This window comes from Cyprinodon variegatus, unplaced genomic scaffold (assembly GCF_000732505.1).
Source record: "Cyprinodon variegatus isolate N-32 unplaced genomic scaffold, C_variegatus-1.0 Scaffold163, whole genome shotgun sequence".
NCBI classification, from domain to species: Eukaryota; Metazoa; Chordata; class Actinopteri; order Cyprinodontiformes; family Cyprinodontidae; genus Cyprinodon; species Cyprinodon variegatus.
In genome coordinates, this window is record NW_015150616.1 from 656873 (window position 1) to 673592 (window position 16720).

Consider the following 16720-nt stretch of genomic DNA (forward strand, 5'->3'; position numbering starts at 1 on the left):
AACGGAGAGTCTCCAGACTGATTAGCGAGTGAAATCTTGAAAGCTCGCGAGATCAGGATGGTCTCACGAGGCTACCTCCACATACCTTTAAGTGCAAATTTTCCTTTGGAAAAAAATGCAAAAATCTGGATTTTTTTCCCCCGAGTATAAATCTTTTTTTTTTCTTTTATACATTATTTTTTCCCCACATTATAAAGAGCCATTGTTGAAGGTTGAAGGATCCACTTGTGGCTCTAGCACCGCAGGTTGTAGACATCTGCTCTGGACAGTTACATGGGTCTAAGACACCACAGTCACACCTGAGCAGCTGCAGACTATAAACTCACCTCATTAATTTTTTTGGTCACGTGAAACAGTCTTTATTATCTTGAAAAAACAAGTGACCCAGCTGGTACCGGCTCTTTAAAAAGAAAAAGAAAAAGATGTATAAATGAAAAGAAATAGCCCACAGTAAACCATCAGCATCAGTACATTAATCCATCATTTTTTTTTAAATAGATTTATGGTTATATATTTACTACGTTTTTCAGTACAGTCACTGTGGATCAGCTTCCTCCCAGCTGTGCTTTCACAGCACCCTGGAAAACAACTTGTTTTCATTTACTTTATTTAAATGCTCTTAACCTTTAAAATGACCCATAATGCTGGGATTCTTCTGCAATAAACTCCGATTTGGACCATCTACAAGTTGGGTTCGATGCCTGAGATTTATTTTAAACTATTTTATGTAAGCTAATAAATGTTGAAGGTCATGCCTGTCTACCAAATTTTTCTCTTCATAAATATTTTAGGACAGATTTAGACTAGAGTGAACCCACATCTGCTTATTGGATGCTCTGCATGCATAAATGAATGAGCAGCTTTCATGCAGCTGAATAGATTCATTTTGCTTCTGATCTTTTTAGAGTAATGTGAAAAATAAGTGCACCCAACGACAGCTTTGGACATACGGATATTTAAAACATTTAAGCAATATAGAATAATTCAAGCAATATAGTAACACTTTACTCTGGACTCAGTACCCTTTGACTGTACTTTAACAAACTCTTAGTTAGTTTTTACTTTTGTTTCATGTATTAATTGACACATTTATTTATCTATAAGGCATTTTGTTAAATACTTGTGGCTTGGATTGGCATCTCCACATTCCCCCCCTTTTTATAGGATCAAACCAAAACATCAACCAAAGGGCAGAATCAGTTGGGATAGTTGGAATAACATCTGCTTCTATCTGTGAAGATTCTCAGTCATCCAGGTCATAGGTGGATTGAGAGAGGTGTGAAGGAAGCCATCTTTGTTAAAGAAAAACCATGCTTAAACAGAGGGGGTGGATGTAAGCTTTCCAAAACCTTCAATTAAGCGATTGAGTTGATTCCTTCCCGCTATCATCGCAACCCCACCCTCATACAGGAAACCAGAGCACCTTGCCACTTCAGCCAGGCCAACTATTTCCTCTAACGACCCCCCTTTCAGAGACATAGACAGGGTTCGGGTATTACAGGCTAACAAAGAAACAAAACGACCCCCATTCCAAAGAGGGGGACCCGCTCGTCAATTTGCATGTTTTCTAAGCCAAAACGAGACTTTGCTTTGGTCTACTCTATAAAGCCTTGAAGTCGACAATATTTCTGACATTTTGAATTGAAAAAGCGTTCTGGATGGAAAGTGAAACGTCTTCCAAATTGGAAACAAAGTCCAGTGGATTGCTTTTTAACTTTTTTGAACTGGACACAAAATTTTCTAGAAGACTTTTCTCCCCCAATCCTAGAGGCTTATTCAGTGGGGGATCACTTAGATTAATATACTGTAGGTGTAACAAAGAATAAGGAGAAACAAAAGGTGGCTCTGATCCCTCCTACTGGATTGGAGGCTACTAGCATCCTACCAAGGTTCCTGAAATCCCCCATGACACCAACACTGACAGAATGGAGACTATGTAGGAGAGATTGCAGTAGATATGTCCCTAACCCCACCCTTATTCTGAAGCGCCACTCGCACGTTTTGTGCACGACCAGATGTTTAGGTATCATCACATTTGGTGAGACCTGCCTCCCTCTGTTTTCAAACCTGCATTAATGGTCAGAGCTTACCCTCTGGGTACTTTGTTTAAACTGTAGTATTTGTGACGCTTCCTGTTATATATATATATATATACCTGTAAAAAACAACACTTTCTCGGTTTGTCTGCATTAGGATTCTTTAAAACCGTTTAGATTAAAGTGGCCTTTGTTCTATTTGTGCCAATTACAGATTAAATGCATTAAAACTAAAATGAGGTCTGGTAAAACCTAGGTTAGCATTAGTCTGAGATTAATAATGACAAAAAAACAAAAAATATGATGCGACCAACAAGTTTCCTTTACCTCCTAACCCCATCTGGTTCCTTTGAAGCCAATATTACAGATCATATTGTCGAGAAAAACTAACAAATTCTTGAGGAAAATAATAAAACAACATATTTTATGCCTGTTTGTGCAGATTCTGACAAATCATGTGAAGTCTGGATAAAGCGGTGCGAAGAGACAATGGGGGGTAAGTAGCACACACATCTGTCCTATAACTCCAGCTATATTTTTATCCCATGTGACATGAAACTATTGCAGATTTTTATGCACCGTTTACAGCTGCACCTGGATGCATGGCTGACAGCAGTGACATGTAAACTCTCCTGCTTATCAGTCATCCGTGACTCGGCTGAGCCTCACTTGTTGTAAATTAGGCCGTGCGTTGTGTTCACTGCCGCCGTCAAACATGAAACTAAACGGTGCAGTCAGGGAGCAGATCAGCTTATCTGATCAAACAAATGAGTATGCAACATATGCATGCCTCTGTTGTGTCTGTGTGTGTGTGTGCTCCCCTTGTTGGGGGCAGCGCTGCCCCGTCCAATGAAAGATGCATGCCTCGTCAGGGCTCAGCGCTTCTGTTTGCCGGCAATGCTGTGGCCCTCTGGATCATCTCGAGTAAACGGGAGCAGGAGTTTTGACAAACGCGCTTCACACCGGCGTGCACACGTACCCCTGAGAGGTCTGTGATTCATCAGAGTTAACGTTACTGATGTTTGAAAGCCCCCGGTGAGACCCAGCCCCTTTATAGCGCTACACGCACACACAGATCCACCGTTACTCATGCACACCGCAAGCAGTTGCTTCTTGAAGTGTCAGGGTGTTTACTACACACCAACACATATGGAACATGGTTATTTCATCACTTGAGGCACACAGAGTGTCAGAGTTCACACAACTTTTCCCCGTCTCTTCCTAACTGTTCCCCACAGCCCCGCTTTTCCTCCTGTTTCAAGCACGACCTCATTAAGACAACATTAGCACGCCGCCTATCATCTCATCCCTCTCTGTGAGCGCGTTACGCGATGAGGCCGGTGAATAATGCATGATGGCACGCTGGTTAAATGCCGCCCCAGCTTCCTAGGGCTCATGGGGGCTTTTAATGGGCGTGGACGGACCAGCAAACAAACCGCTGGAGAGGCTCGGCCGACTGTGGAGCCATGTCTGTTTGCCATCAGTCATCCATGCAGTGGCTGAATATTTAAAGTCCTATGCACCATGTTTTACAGACTGTTGTATTAAAACGGCAGAGGAGGAGTTTGATGTTTCTATTGTCTTTCTATTCACAGCTCAGACACAGAACGGCAGCGTTACCACGGTGAGTTTCTGTTGAGCCACTTGGGGGCAGTGTTGCTCTCGGCATCAGATGGCTGCCTGGCTTTGAAGAAGGCAGAAAAAAGGCTCGTTTAGAGCTTTTTTCTATATTCTTTCTTGCCTGCTTATTGTTTCTTGTTTGTGTCTTTGTTCCTCTTCTTTCCCTCCAATCATCATCGGTGCTGAATGACCCAGCAGACACTAGCGACTCCACCTGTGAAGTAAGCCAGAACCTCCAGTCCTGTGTTTTTACTCTTTATCCCTTATTATGCAAACCTTCAGCTCTCCATTACATACTTATCAAATCATAATGATGTAAACATGTGGAATTTCTTGTGTTAAGAAGTTGAATGTTAAAGAAATAAAGATGACAAGATGAGAATCAAAGCAGTCTCAGTATGAAAATGTGTAGGAAGCCTAAAGATAAATGTTTATTTTAGTGCAGAAGCATGACTTTGTTCTGTAAGTTGGAAAAATCAAACATCTTAAGACAGCTTTTAACAGATCTACTGGAGGCAGGATTATTGGCACCCTTTCTGATAGTAGGACACCACTTTGTCTGGTCTGAGAAAAATGTTCCAGGGTTGTAGCCTACAGAGAAAGGACCTCTTAACCATCCATCCTTCCTGATAATCCTCTGTCCTGATCACTTCACATTGCCCTCTTGTTTGTTAGGTTTTAATTGACTATAGGCGTGTTTCCATCAACCTTTAAAGTTTTTAATTATTATTCACAGTTTAAAGTATCACATTAGCAGAACTCGATGGAAACTGCAGAGTTTAAACCAGCGTACTAAAATTCTTGAAGTTTTCATGCTAGCTGGAGGTGTTTTTTGACCTTTGGAAAAGCGGAAATGTGTTTAAGACAAGATGGAAATTGTCAGGTCTAAGCACCTAAAACATCATACATACATACAGGGAAAGAAAGAAGGCAGAGAGACAATTAATTTATTTACTTGTGAGGAGAGTAGGAAGAGACTGCGGAGTTTACACATCTCCACCCCACTCTGCCAGTCTTCAGCTTTCTCCTCACTATTTATTGAAGTCAGGGGATGTCCCTAATTACACAAGCTGAGGTTTAACTAAGGGAAAGGGAAACACAATAATCTTACTTTAAACCTCAGCACAAATGTTAAAACAAAGCATGTGGTTGTTTTACAATTGAATTGTTCCAAGAACACATGGTTAGAAGAAACATGTGATAGAGGATGTTCAGGCCTCTTTCACAACCTGTCCGTTGCATGACCTTTATCTGGAACAAACTTTAGCAAGATTCAATAAACGATAAATCACACATTATACATCGTAATAGTTCATTAGTACACAACCCATGAAACACAAACGGAGTATAAATAAAATATTTCTAACAGAAATGCATTTGTTAAATAAGTTCTGTTGTAGCCAATAATTCAGCTGACCTGACTGATCAGCTGTTGCCGCTGGTGTCCCGAATGCAGCTTTAGATTTAAATTCTCTCTCGACGTCTCCAGATAACATAAACAATCACTCATATTAACTGACATGATAAAGTAAAAACTCATTGATTACAAAACATTTATTATGATCCATCTGTGGTCTGGGCTAGCTTGCTAACTCGGCTTCCTGTTTACTACAACCAAAAGTAACGTCTGCGTATGATGACATCACACTTTGCGTCGCCTCGTTAATTTGTTTCAATGGATGCAAACACGTTTAATTAAAATTTTCTTTTATTTCACGTTGTAACTTTTAATCAAAATTAGTATCAGTTGGATCAAAACACGATTTAAATCTTATGAGCTCATAGTTCTCAATGCAAAATTAGGCAAACAAAGCTGTACACCTCGTCTCTGATAAATGCAGGTCTTCTTTTCTGGAAAAAACAATTCTTTTCACCTTTCTTTGTACGCACCTGAAGTCAGTTTTGTTTTTGCAGAGCTATTTTTTTTTTCTAATTTTCAGTAAGCTTTTTAAAGAACTTGGAGTAAGTTCCCGTCACTCTGATTACTTAGCCACCTTCCTAAATGACTGCGATTAGATTTGCCTGGATTTCACCAGCTTCAGCCGGCTTTTTTTTGGTTTTGTTTAGGAAGATGTCAGCTATTTTAGTTATAGTTTGTCATCCTTATTCATTTTTATTTAGCTTCCACTAATCAAGATCAAAGCTGCTTGTTTGCAGCTTAGTTTTCCCGTTTTCCTTTAGAATATCTGGTTGGAATAGGGTTAGAGGATGGGAGTCATTTTCATCTTGTTTAAGACACATTTCCGAAAAACCTCTCATCATTTCATGATGAAACCGCAACAAGGTTCAAGGCCCACGGCATCACTGATCCTCCCCCATACTTTAAATTGAGTAAAATGAGCTTTTCCACATCTTCAGCTGTTGTTTGATGCCAGAGCGACCTTCCAATTAGAGTCCTAATAAAGTTTCACCAACTCCACGTTTATTGTTCTGATAGCAGGACAGAAAAACTTTATCCTGTAATTTCCTTACAAATATCCAGCAGGCGTGTAGATGGTGTGTAATGGTTGCTATGGAGACTAGGTGACCCCAACATGCCACTCTCTGCTGCTGTTTTCCAGCAGTGAGCTGTGGAGATTATATTTAATCTAATTTACTATCCTGCTCACTGTGGGAGCTGCTAAGTTAAATATGGCTCCTCTTACAGGGCAGAAGTAGCCAGAGGCTTAAATTGAGCCTCTTTGTCATATTTATAACCCATGGAAACAGAAAGTTATGGATTACGTGTTTTAAGTTCCTAAAAGCTTTGGCAAATAAAAATGTAAATAAACAATGTTTCTGTCATTTTTATTTTGAAAATATCGGGGTGCTAATAGTTCTGTCAGTTGTTCCTAATGAGGGATTGTTTTTTTAATTAGCTCAATTAGAGATTGGAATCTCCAGGCATTATTTATTCTCTCGCTTAATTGTACCAGAGGTGCTAACGAAGCGGTCTTAGCATGTATTTTGGAGTTAACGTGTCATCTGTCCCTTACAGGCATGACTGGTACCAAACAGAATCACAAGTCATCGTCACCATCATGGCGAAGAACGTTCCCAAGGACGGTGTGCGCATCAACTTCACGGAAAGAGAGGTATGAGGACTGGCCGAGATGGAGCCGGTGTGTTTTCTCTCTGTGTGTGCGGAACAAAGACAGGTTAGCGCTCGAGTGTTTCCTCTTGGGGGCCCATTAGAGGGGTCTCTCTCACATACATAGACCCACATACACATCCTCTTCTCCCCACAGACCCAAACATGCCTCCAGTGGTGCCTTGTTAACATTGCCCCCAAAGTACAGATCTAAGAACAATTTACCCTCCCTAGCTCCTCCAACCTCCTAATTGTCTGTAGATGGGAGGCATAACTGATCTAGGATCAGCCGCAGAGCCCTTCAGGGACAGCGCTCCTTTCTTTGACTTCTTCTCTTCTCGTTTCAGTCTTTCCACTCGTCTCTCCCTCTCTCTGAGGGGTAACTGCAGGGCACCCCAGGGAGCGGCTTTGTCTTTTCTAATAGAATAACAAACGGAATTTACCTCATTTCAAAAGAAATAGTTCTCTAGCTCTGAATAACAGTCACTCGTTAAGCTCCCTTTGTGGTGCCGAGTATAGATAAGTTCATATATTTTTTACTAGGTCAGTATATACAAAAGAAATTAAAGATGAAAGGAGGTGGTTCCACTTATTTTCCCCCCTGCGACTGTGCGTGCGGCGGGCTGTATACCTACAGACGGCACAGAAAGAAATCCAACTAGAAATGAATACTTAAACTCTGATAGTTTTGTGGATTTGCCCAAAAGCAGTTTTATCTCAATTTCCAAGCTCTCATTTCCATTGAAGTCTTTTATTATGATTTTTTATGGTTCAAAATCTGAAGAAGGGACTTTAAAGAAAACATTAGTAGTGGACTGAAAGTTGGGTATATATATATTAACTTAATGTGTTATTAAAGCAGAATAAAAAAAACAAAGAGCACCTATTATAAGCATTCTTTGTGCGAGCTAATGGTGAAGTCACATCCTTATGAAGAGGGAATGCTTCAACAGCGTCGGTGAACGACAGGCTGACCCTCGCCTCGCCCACTCATCGGTCATCAGAGTGTGGCTGAAGGGGACATGTCGAGGTCTCCAGACAATCACAGCAGCCACATCGCATAAAAAACTCTCAGCACTGCCGACGCCTTCTCTCACTCGCTCTTTGTTGTTTTACACGTTCTGAGAGCTGCAGTCAAATCAAATCAAAATATTCTCCTCTCACCGTTTGTATTCATCCGTTTCATTTATCACTCCTTCTGTTGGATCGTCACCTCAGATTGTTTTCCACTTGGAAGTTTTTCTAATCCTTTGTTTACAAATGCAAATAACATTTAAAATCTGCTGGGTTTGTTTATTTATTTATTTATTTTCTCTATCCAGCTCTCTGCTAACATACAGATGGCATCGGGGGAGAACTGCGACCTCCACTTCCACCTTCTGCACCCCATCGTCCCACAGCAGAGCAGCTTCAAGGTCCTCACCACCAAGGTAGCTCTTCCAGGGTAGCAGATTGCACACAGTAGATGCTGAATGAAACTTTATGGGGAGAAATTAATACTTTCTCATATTTCTTAATGTTACAACCAGATAATTTGCATATTTTGAAGTCATTGGGAAGGATGAATGGTCTTTATAGAGATTTTATGTCTATTTAAGGTCAAAAATTGCTAAAAAGTCAAAGACAGAGAAGGTCTTTGAAACATCGATTTACAGATTAAGATTTGATTTAAAGCTGGACTTTGACTAGGCCTTTCTAACACAGCAGGTCTGGGACTGCCTTCTACTTAGCTCCATCCAATTTCAAATTAACATCAACCACTTCTTCTCTGGTTTTGCTGAGGAAAAGCTTCCCCTCAGTATGATGCTGCCACCACCGTGCCTCCACTTTGCGATGATGAATAAAAATTAAACTACACCGTGACGGATGAGAGCTTATTCTGCTCTTGGTTGCAATTATATTTAAGGGTTTTAAAGTTAAAGGGGGCAATGTAGTAATTAGTATTAAACTTGAACATATTTTTCAAAGTAGTTCCAATGGTCATATGTCCTTAAAAAAAAAATTATGAAAAATATTTAACTTTATTGATCTAACAATGGAGAAATGAACTCTCTGCATTTAACCCATCCCCTTTTGGGAGCAGTGGGCTGCCATTGTGCAGGGCCCGGGTAGCAATCAGGGGTTAAGGGTCTTGCTCAGAGAGCCTGACTGGCAGTCTGTGGGAGTGGGTTTCGTACTCACAACCTCAGGATTCTAAGCCACTCCCTTGACTTTTCCTTGACTTCAGAAATATGCACCACTTTGTGTTTGCTTGTCTCATACAATCTAAACAAATATGACTTTGTAGGTCAAAACATGACAAGTGTAGAAAAGTAGAAAAGTGAATACTTTAGCAAAGCACTCTATCTTCTGCTTATTGACATTAGGATGCCTTTTTTTAAAGAGTGCAAATCCCATTTGGCTGAGAAACTTGTTCATAAAACAGAAACAAACTAAAGCAGAGTTCTCTCCAAAACACCAACAATGCTAAATGGTCCTCTGTGAACTCGGAGGTACATTAAGGTTTTGTGCTGAAGCACAAAGGAAATAATAGCTCACCTTTTTTGGTTGTTTTTTGGGTCAGAGTGACCACAACCGGGCAGCAGTCATGTACTTGACATAATGAAAAGGCATCAGGCTGAGCAAAGGGCAAATGTGTTATGTTCAGAGTGGCGCTGTCATGTCCGCAGCATTCAGAGAAGAGACTAAAAGTTGTAGACAAGGTACAAAACTACGTTAGCACAGATTAATGCTATGGGGTAGAATTCTTTAGATGAATAGTTTTATTTTTATTTAGCCTTTTTATTTGATTTTCTGTGATAGTTGTAGAAAAAAGGTATTTAGCTGTCCAGTCCGGTTAAATAAACGAGATCGATGGATATTCACTCAGTCGGGAGTCGGGACTTCATTTTATCAATCTTAACAGCCCTCATAGCTCCATGTTCTGTCCTCTTCTGATCTAGACAACATTTTTCAATCAAAACAAGGTACAGAAAGATGAAGAAAGCAGTAAAATGTTAAATAAAGCTTGAGGGGACGGAGTCTGTCCTGTTACGGAAACTATTCGCCTTACAGGTGGAAAAGGCCTGAGTGAAAACCGTTGTAACCTAAGTACAAATGAAAATCAGCACTGATAAATCAATAGATGTCTGGAGAATTAATAGGGAATAGATTTTCCTACCACAGATGTGCTTTAATGCCTTTGTTCATCGAAAAAGAGCACACTGATAGGAGTTTAAGCAGCTTACCGCAACTGATAATTACCGGGGTTACTACGCTGAGATCAACATCTTAATCTCTTCAAGAGATTAGAGTATAGTCGGCTGCCCCTACCTTTAATTCCTTAATGCTAGCAAAGCTTTCTTTTGCAAGAGTGGAAACTGTGGAATCCACTCTTACTTTTTACAGTACATCTCCTGCAGAGACCTCGGTGCGATTAAAACCGTCGGTATGAATCCTCTCCCTGCATCAGTACACAAACACACAGACACGCACCGGTATCATTTATCCGCTGAAACTTCCTCTGCACTATTAAAGGTGATTACTGACCTAATGAGGGGGACGGGTACTTTTTTCCTTTAACTGTTCACTAATTACTGTGTGTTTTAGATGTGGGCTAATGAATGTGCAGCCTGAGAGTGCTGATTCAGGATTTATTCCACTGTCAGCTTGTAGCCCACAGATCAAGAGGAAGATTTTATGCAACTTTTTGGTCTTTAATCATCAAGGCTGTGAACGTGGATTTTTTTTTTCTTTTCTCCTCTTCTTCATTGATCTACTCAACCTCCTTAATACCCAGCAACACGAAGCTCTGCTCTCTTCCTCAGAGAAAACACAAGTGAGGCAGAAAATAGGAGCAAGTTTGACATGATCGTTTTAAAACGCTTTGCTTTTTTGTCAGACTTGCACATTCTTAAAATGTTAATATCGCAGAGAAATAGGCTATTAAATACAATAGGTATTCAGTTTACGAAGAGGGAAAGAATGCAGTTCAGACCAACATCCTCCCATTGGGAAATGTTATTGTATTGCACATAATTTTGATAATCCGCGGTGATTTGGTTCCGTTTCACCAGCTGCATCCAGAGCAGATTACTGCCAGTCATGTAGAATCAAGCAATAGAACAAGTGTGGCAAAATGAAGTAGATCTCAAAACGCAAGAAATTATGCACCGATCAACAGAAATCTGAAGGAACATATGCCGCAGAAAAAACTGTTTATGGCCAGATCTCCATACGCTTCAAAAAGCAACAATAAGTAAGTAATTAAATTGTTTTTTTTGTACATGACTAATACCCGATTTACATTACCCTTGAAAAACCGTGCCGAGACCGGTCTGAGCTCAGTAACTGAGATAACTTATCGTGTGTAAATGGAAAGCAAACTGAACTGAACCGAGCTAGAAACAACTGGACCGCGCTAACTGCAGACTAGTTCCAGAGGTGGGCTCGGCTTGGTTTTTCCCTGGCTCGGTTCTCTGATAACAAGAGCGCATGAGCAGAATGCGTCATCTCCGTCTGGCTGCACATCGCGATTCACACTCCATTCCAGTAGTTGGCGGTAATGCCCCTCCAGAAGTTGCTTGCAGACAAAACACAAAACAGAAGAAGAACAACTATAAACAACAATCGAAATCTTCTCCACGCAACATTTTAAATAATAACACCGAAGTACAGCAATAATAATCAAGCTTAACTTTCTGAATGTGACGGGGGCCGCCATTTTGATTAGCTTGATTCCCTCCTTCTTCATCTTCTTCTTCTTGTGATTTATGGCGGTTGCCAAACAACTTATGGTGCATTACCACCACCAACTGCTTGATTTCCCCCTCCAATACTGGCAGTAATACCGCAGATCGTCACTAGGAGGCGAGGAACCGAGATAGCGTGATGTGTAAACGGTCGTCAGAACCGAGCTCGGCCTGGTTAACTAATCCGAGCTTGGACCGGTCTCGGCATGGATTGGCTTTTCAAGGGTAGTGTAAATGGGGTATATAGGTATACACGCCCATTGAGGTAGTTTAAAATGTATTTTTCATGCAAAATTATTTATAAAAATTATTTGTACAATAAACTAAAGAGATAAACGGGACTAGCATACGCATATGCAAATCTGACGTCTTGCCTATGCTTATTGACTATGGGTATGCTGATCCGACAGAACACTTGCTTTAAGGATTCAGAGGGAACATCTAAAGACTTGCAGTCATCTTTTGGCTTAGTTAAGACCAGTGTGTAGGCAAAGATAGCATCAATGGGACAACTCAAAGGACAAAACTGCTGCTGACTGCAAAGGAACAATTGTTCGTCTCACATTTGGTAGCCTCTAAGATCCACTGAAGACTTCTAGGATAATATCATTTGGACTCAAAACGCTAAAGTGAAATATTTCAGGAAAAAGACTCTAAAAACAAACAGTGGAATATTGTAGTTTAGTTTGATGAGGTGGGCTGCTTTGCTGCTTTAGATCCTGATAAGTTCCTACAACAGTAGAAACAGGCGGATAAAAAACCCTCCAACATGGCTGTAATGCAGCAGGTCTGCAAAGAATAGTGGACCACACTTCATTTATGATTTTTATGGCTGCTGCCAAGAGTTGCACAGCCAATTATTAGCTTTAGGGGTAAAGATTTTAAAAGGATTATTTGAAAAATGCATTTTTGCTAAGACTATCTTTTAAAGTGTTAATTATTTAAAATGTAGGAGTAAAAGAACCCCAAAAAAACAAAAAAAGCAAGTTAAAAGTTCACTAATATGCCTGATTATATCGTTTTAATATAAATTGTAATACTGATGAAACTGAATTTATAAAAAAAAAAGTTAGTTTGTCATGAAATCATAATGTTACGGGCTATATAAAGACAGGCAACCTTTTCAAGAAATGAAAAAGGGATTTGTCTGAGATACACAAGCCACCTACGGGAAGGCAAGGGAACAAAACTTCTTTTGAGATGGATGATTACAGTGGGGGGGGTAAATTAAATAAAATAACTTTGAATAATCGTCGGAGTAAGCTTTCACTTTCTGAGTTAAATGTCATTATATATCAGAGCAATATGAGCACCAGCCAGAGAACAGAAGCCTTTGTTTTGTAGATCATGCTGCATTTATGGCAACTGAAGGTGCTCTAATACTGAACACAGAAAACCCCAGACCCAATATGTCCATAAAGTCAGTGAGTCATGCTAAATTTACAGCTACACTTAATGACTGATTAAATCAGCAAATTACTTCAACACTGATTTGCTTTAGCTTGTGAATACAGATCATATGCCATTATAAACGTAGACCTAATTTAACACATGAACATCCAACCTATCCTTTCCATATAAATAATCTTAAATGGGCTGATATGAACTGTTATACATTTAAGGAAATAAAATAAATGTCTACTCAATTAGAAATGAAAATGCATTCATTTACGTTCATAAAAATAGTGGAGAGATTTATGCATTTTAACTCGCGTTTATGTCAGTTTCTTACTGAAACAAACTGAGAATGCTTTTATTATGAGGATCCAAGAGTCTTTTTGTAATAACTTAGTTTAAGTCTGTTAATTCCCATTTTCATAATAGTCATGCCCTTACTATATGATGCACTATGTTGGTGTTAAGGGATTTAACAGATTAGTAGTAAACATGTTCCAAGGGTTGATGGAGGGAGTGAGTGAGAGACTGTTTCAACCAGACTGAGTGAAAACCTTTGGTTTTTCGTAAACCAGGAGTTTATTTGTATTTTAATTTAAACGGTATGAAATTGAGTAAGTACTAAAGACAAAATGGTGATATGAACCACTGAAAGCCAGCTGTCCACAAATGCCACTTTGTTTCAAATTCGACACACTGTTTGTCATGAGGATGCACACGTCAATGAACTTTCACCTACTATTACAGGAGGTAGCGTCTTTCAATCCTGCCTCCATAGAGAGTCAAAATGACTTGTGATTTGACTCCAATCTAAATGACTCTGTAACACCAAAAATCCCACATCTATGGAAGAAAAACAGTCTAATTGGAATCTGCCTTTTTTTTTAACACCGAATTTTAAACACTAAATTTTTTAAACATTGAATTCCTTACACTCAATTTTTATCTGGTAAAAATTCAACAAAAAAAAAAAATTCAGCTGCAAAAAAATTCAGATGCAAAATTCAGGTCTCAATGTAATTTCCCATTGGGAACCTACTAGCACTAAGTTGCTAACTAGTTTGCAAGATGTTTCAATAAAACAGGCCACAACCAAACATGCTTGCAAACCTTCCACTACAACAATCCCGCCCTCTTGATAAACGACCAATCACATTCACTTGGCAGAATTCGGAACTGCAACCGTTGGAACAGCTGCTTCCTTACGACTTTAAAGAAACCGGACAAACAGCAGAAAAATCCCATTTCGGTTCATGTGATTCAAATATGATATCTTCAGCATGTTACTACATTCATCAGATTCTGTTTATTCAACATATTTCTCAGAACAGACGAGCACTGCTTGGTGATGTAATGTCTCCACTCTGCGTGCGCTGTGAGATTTATGCCACGACAGCTACCTTTGCTTTGTTTGCGCTACATCACCTCCTTTCTGAGATTCTAACAGTTACATATTCTCCCATGAGGGATCAGAGGGTGTTACATTGATGGTTTCTTCTGGGGTCATGGGATGTATAAAGGGCGAGGCGATCAGGGAGAAAAAGGATGATTAAAAGTGACCTGAGGGTGGAGTCTTCATCTCTGGTACAGGTCCATGGCTGACCGCAGACAAATAACCTTTCTAATTAGTTTGTTTTCACTTCTATGTTAAAATGAACTAAGATTTCAAAGAGAGTATAGTAGGACAAAAAATAAAGAAATACTTTCATTTTGTATGTTTACTAAACTGGCCACAATTAAATGTAAATATTTTCTGATACAGAGTGAATCTTAAAGAAATTAGAAAGCTTGTGCTAATATGGTGCTTTATGCCATTAAACACAGCAGGGAGGAAAGCAACGACCGCCTCTAACTCGTCCTTTGCTTGATTAGAGTGGTACTTACTGCGTTGCCCAGCAGACAGGAAGCAGCGGCTGAGACTTTGAACGACGGGGCACACCGCTGACCTGTAAACATCAAATCACCTCCCAGTGAAAAGATAAAGATCCCCCCCTGCATAAAGCCAAGGAGCAGTCATAAACTGCTCGCTGAAGGACGACAGCTTTGGACAGTAGATCTGTCTGCAAACATGAGGGCAAACCTGGATAAATCTATCAGGAAAAATCAATCGCTGCTTATTTGCTGTTTTCTAAAGGCTCTCATCATCAGTGAGAAATACGCCTTTCCTAGAACTATTATTTATTTTTAACAAACCGATGATATATAACCTGTTTTTTTTTTGTCAAAAATAGCAAAATAGATGACAAATGATAAGCGTCAGCTCAAAAAAAAAAAAGTAGACATTTTAAGATCAGTTAAAGTCATGTTTTTTGGAGATAGGAAAAACACTTTGGTGGGTTAGTCAGAATCAATATTCATCCCAGTTGTTTATACGTGTATCTATATATAGAATCTAAAATTATTTAGTTATTTCCATTCCCAACTCTTTTCTTGGATTACCTTTTTTTTCATTCTTCATATAAACAGCCAAACACACCCAGGTATCTAAAGCCAAGACATGGAAGTTTCAGTGTTAATAGAGTTTGTAAAGTTCTGCAGTTTTTTGTATGACGGCTAAAAGATGATGCAGATGAGATAAAGGAATCACCCACCTGGAAACTTTCCCCTGACTGATGAGGGATCAGACTGCCTGATATGTCAAACCAGCTAAAGCTGACTGAGATATTCCTAATGCCGCAAACACATCCGCTATGTCAGTTTCAATTCTGCTATGTGTACATGCTGGTTATTTCTTCTAGATTATAGAAAGTAAAAGCAGAAAAAAAGGAACATATAAAACAAAAATATGTATTGATCGTTCAGTTGCTTTGTAGAATAGGAATGTTTTTTTTTTTTCATTCTTCTCTCTATAGAGGAACACAGCTATGCTGGTATTACCTGAGTTATTAATTAGGCCTTCTGCTCAGATATTCATGAAATTGAATAAAATGCATGCTAAATTCATTGCTGGAATTAAAAACAACATATTTTGTTGACAATGAAGCTATTAAAACCTGCATATATACAAGAATGCTATGATACCTTAAACCAGCCTTCGTTGAACAAACACCAGAAGAATGATTTTGTTGTATGTATGGTTTTTATACTTTTTTATTTTTTAAAACCAATGGTTCTTGGTTGGCGCTACTCGTCAAATGGACCTGAAACCAGAAACCACCTAGGAGCTCTAGGCTGTGCTGACATTTGGCTTCTCGCTCATCATAATCACTACAAACTCAGCTAAGAGTTCAAAGTTGCAGATGTGGGCAAACATCTAATTTTCTCAGAAGTTCTTTTTTTTTTTTTTTTTTTAACTGAGCCTGAACTTGAGTTTTCATATGACAACCTCTAAATCAACATAGTCTCATCTCATTATAGACAAATGAAACAAAAAAAGTTAATTATTTGCAATATCTCTATTTAATATAGGACACTCATCCATCCATTATCTGACACGGTTGTCCGAATTGGGGTTGCGAGTCAATGGGCAAGAGGCGGGGTCCACCCTGGACAGGTCGCCAGTCCATCGCAGGGCAACACAGAGACAAACAGGAAAAACAACCATTCACACGCACTCATACCAAAGGACAGTTTAGAGAAGCCAATTAACCTAACAGTCATGTTTTTGGACTGAGGGAGGAAGCAGGAGTACCTAGAGAGTACCCACGCATGCTCAGGGAGAACATGCAAACTCCATGCCGGGAATCGAACCCAGAACCTTCTTGCTACAAGGCTGCAGTGCTACCCACTGCGCCACTGAGCAGCCCTAATAAAGGAAACTGACAAATAAATGATTCCTTGTAGTTGAACTGTCAATTCAAACATCTTTAATCTTCCAGTTTCCCAACCATGACCGGTGTAGCTTTATTTTTTATAGGAAGCATTTCAAA

General features: G+C 39.5%; 1 protein-coding gene across 4 annotated transcripts in view; it reads left to right on the top strand.

The window, feature by feature from the left end:
* The window catches only part of sugt1 (SGT1 homolog, MIS12 kinetochore complex assembly cochaperone), a 55066-nt gene that overhangs the window by 17636 nt on the left and 20710 nt on the right, over positions 1 to 16720 (top strand). For 3 of the 4 annotated variants that reach the window (XM_015378047.1, XM_015378050.1, XM_015378049.1), the window contains exons 6-10: positions 2479 to 2532; positions 3632 to 3660; positions 3852 to 3877; positions 6634 to 6730; positions 8049 to 8156. In XM_015378047.1, the coding sequence (XP_015233533.1) occupies positions 2479 to 2532; positions 3632 to 3660; positions 3852 to 3877; positions 6634 to 6730; positions 8049 to 8156 (314 nt within the window). The remainder of the gene's footprint in view (positions 1 to 2478; positions 2533 to 3631; positions 3661 to 3851; positions 3878 to 6633; positions 6731 to 8048; positions 8157 to 16720) is intronic. The other variant, XM_015378048.1, reaches the window with a different exon arrangement.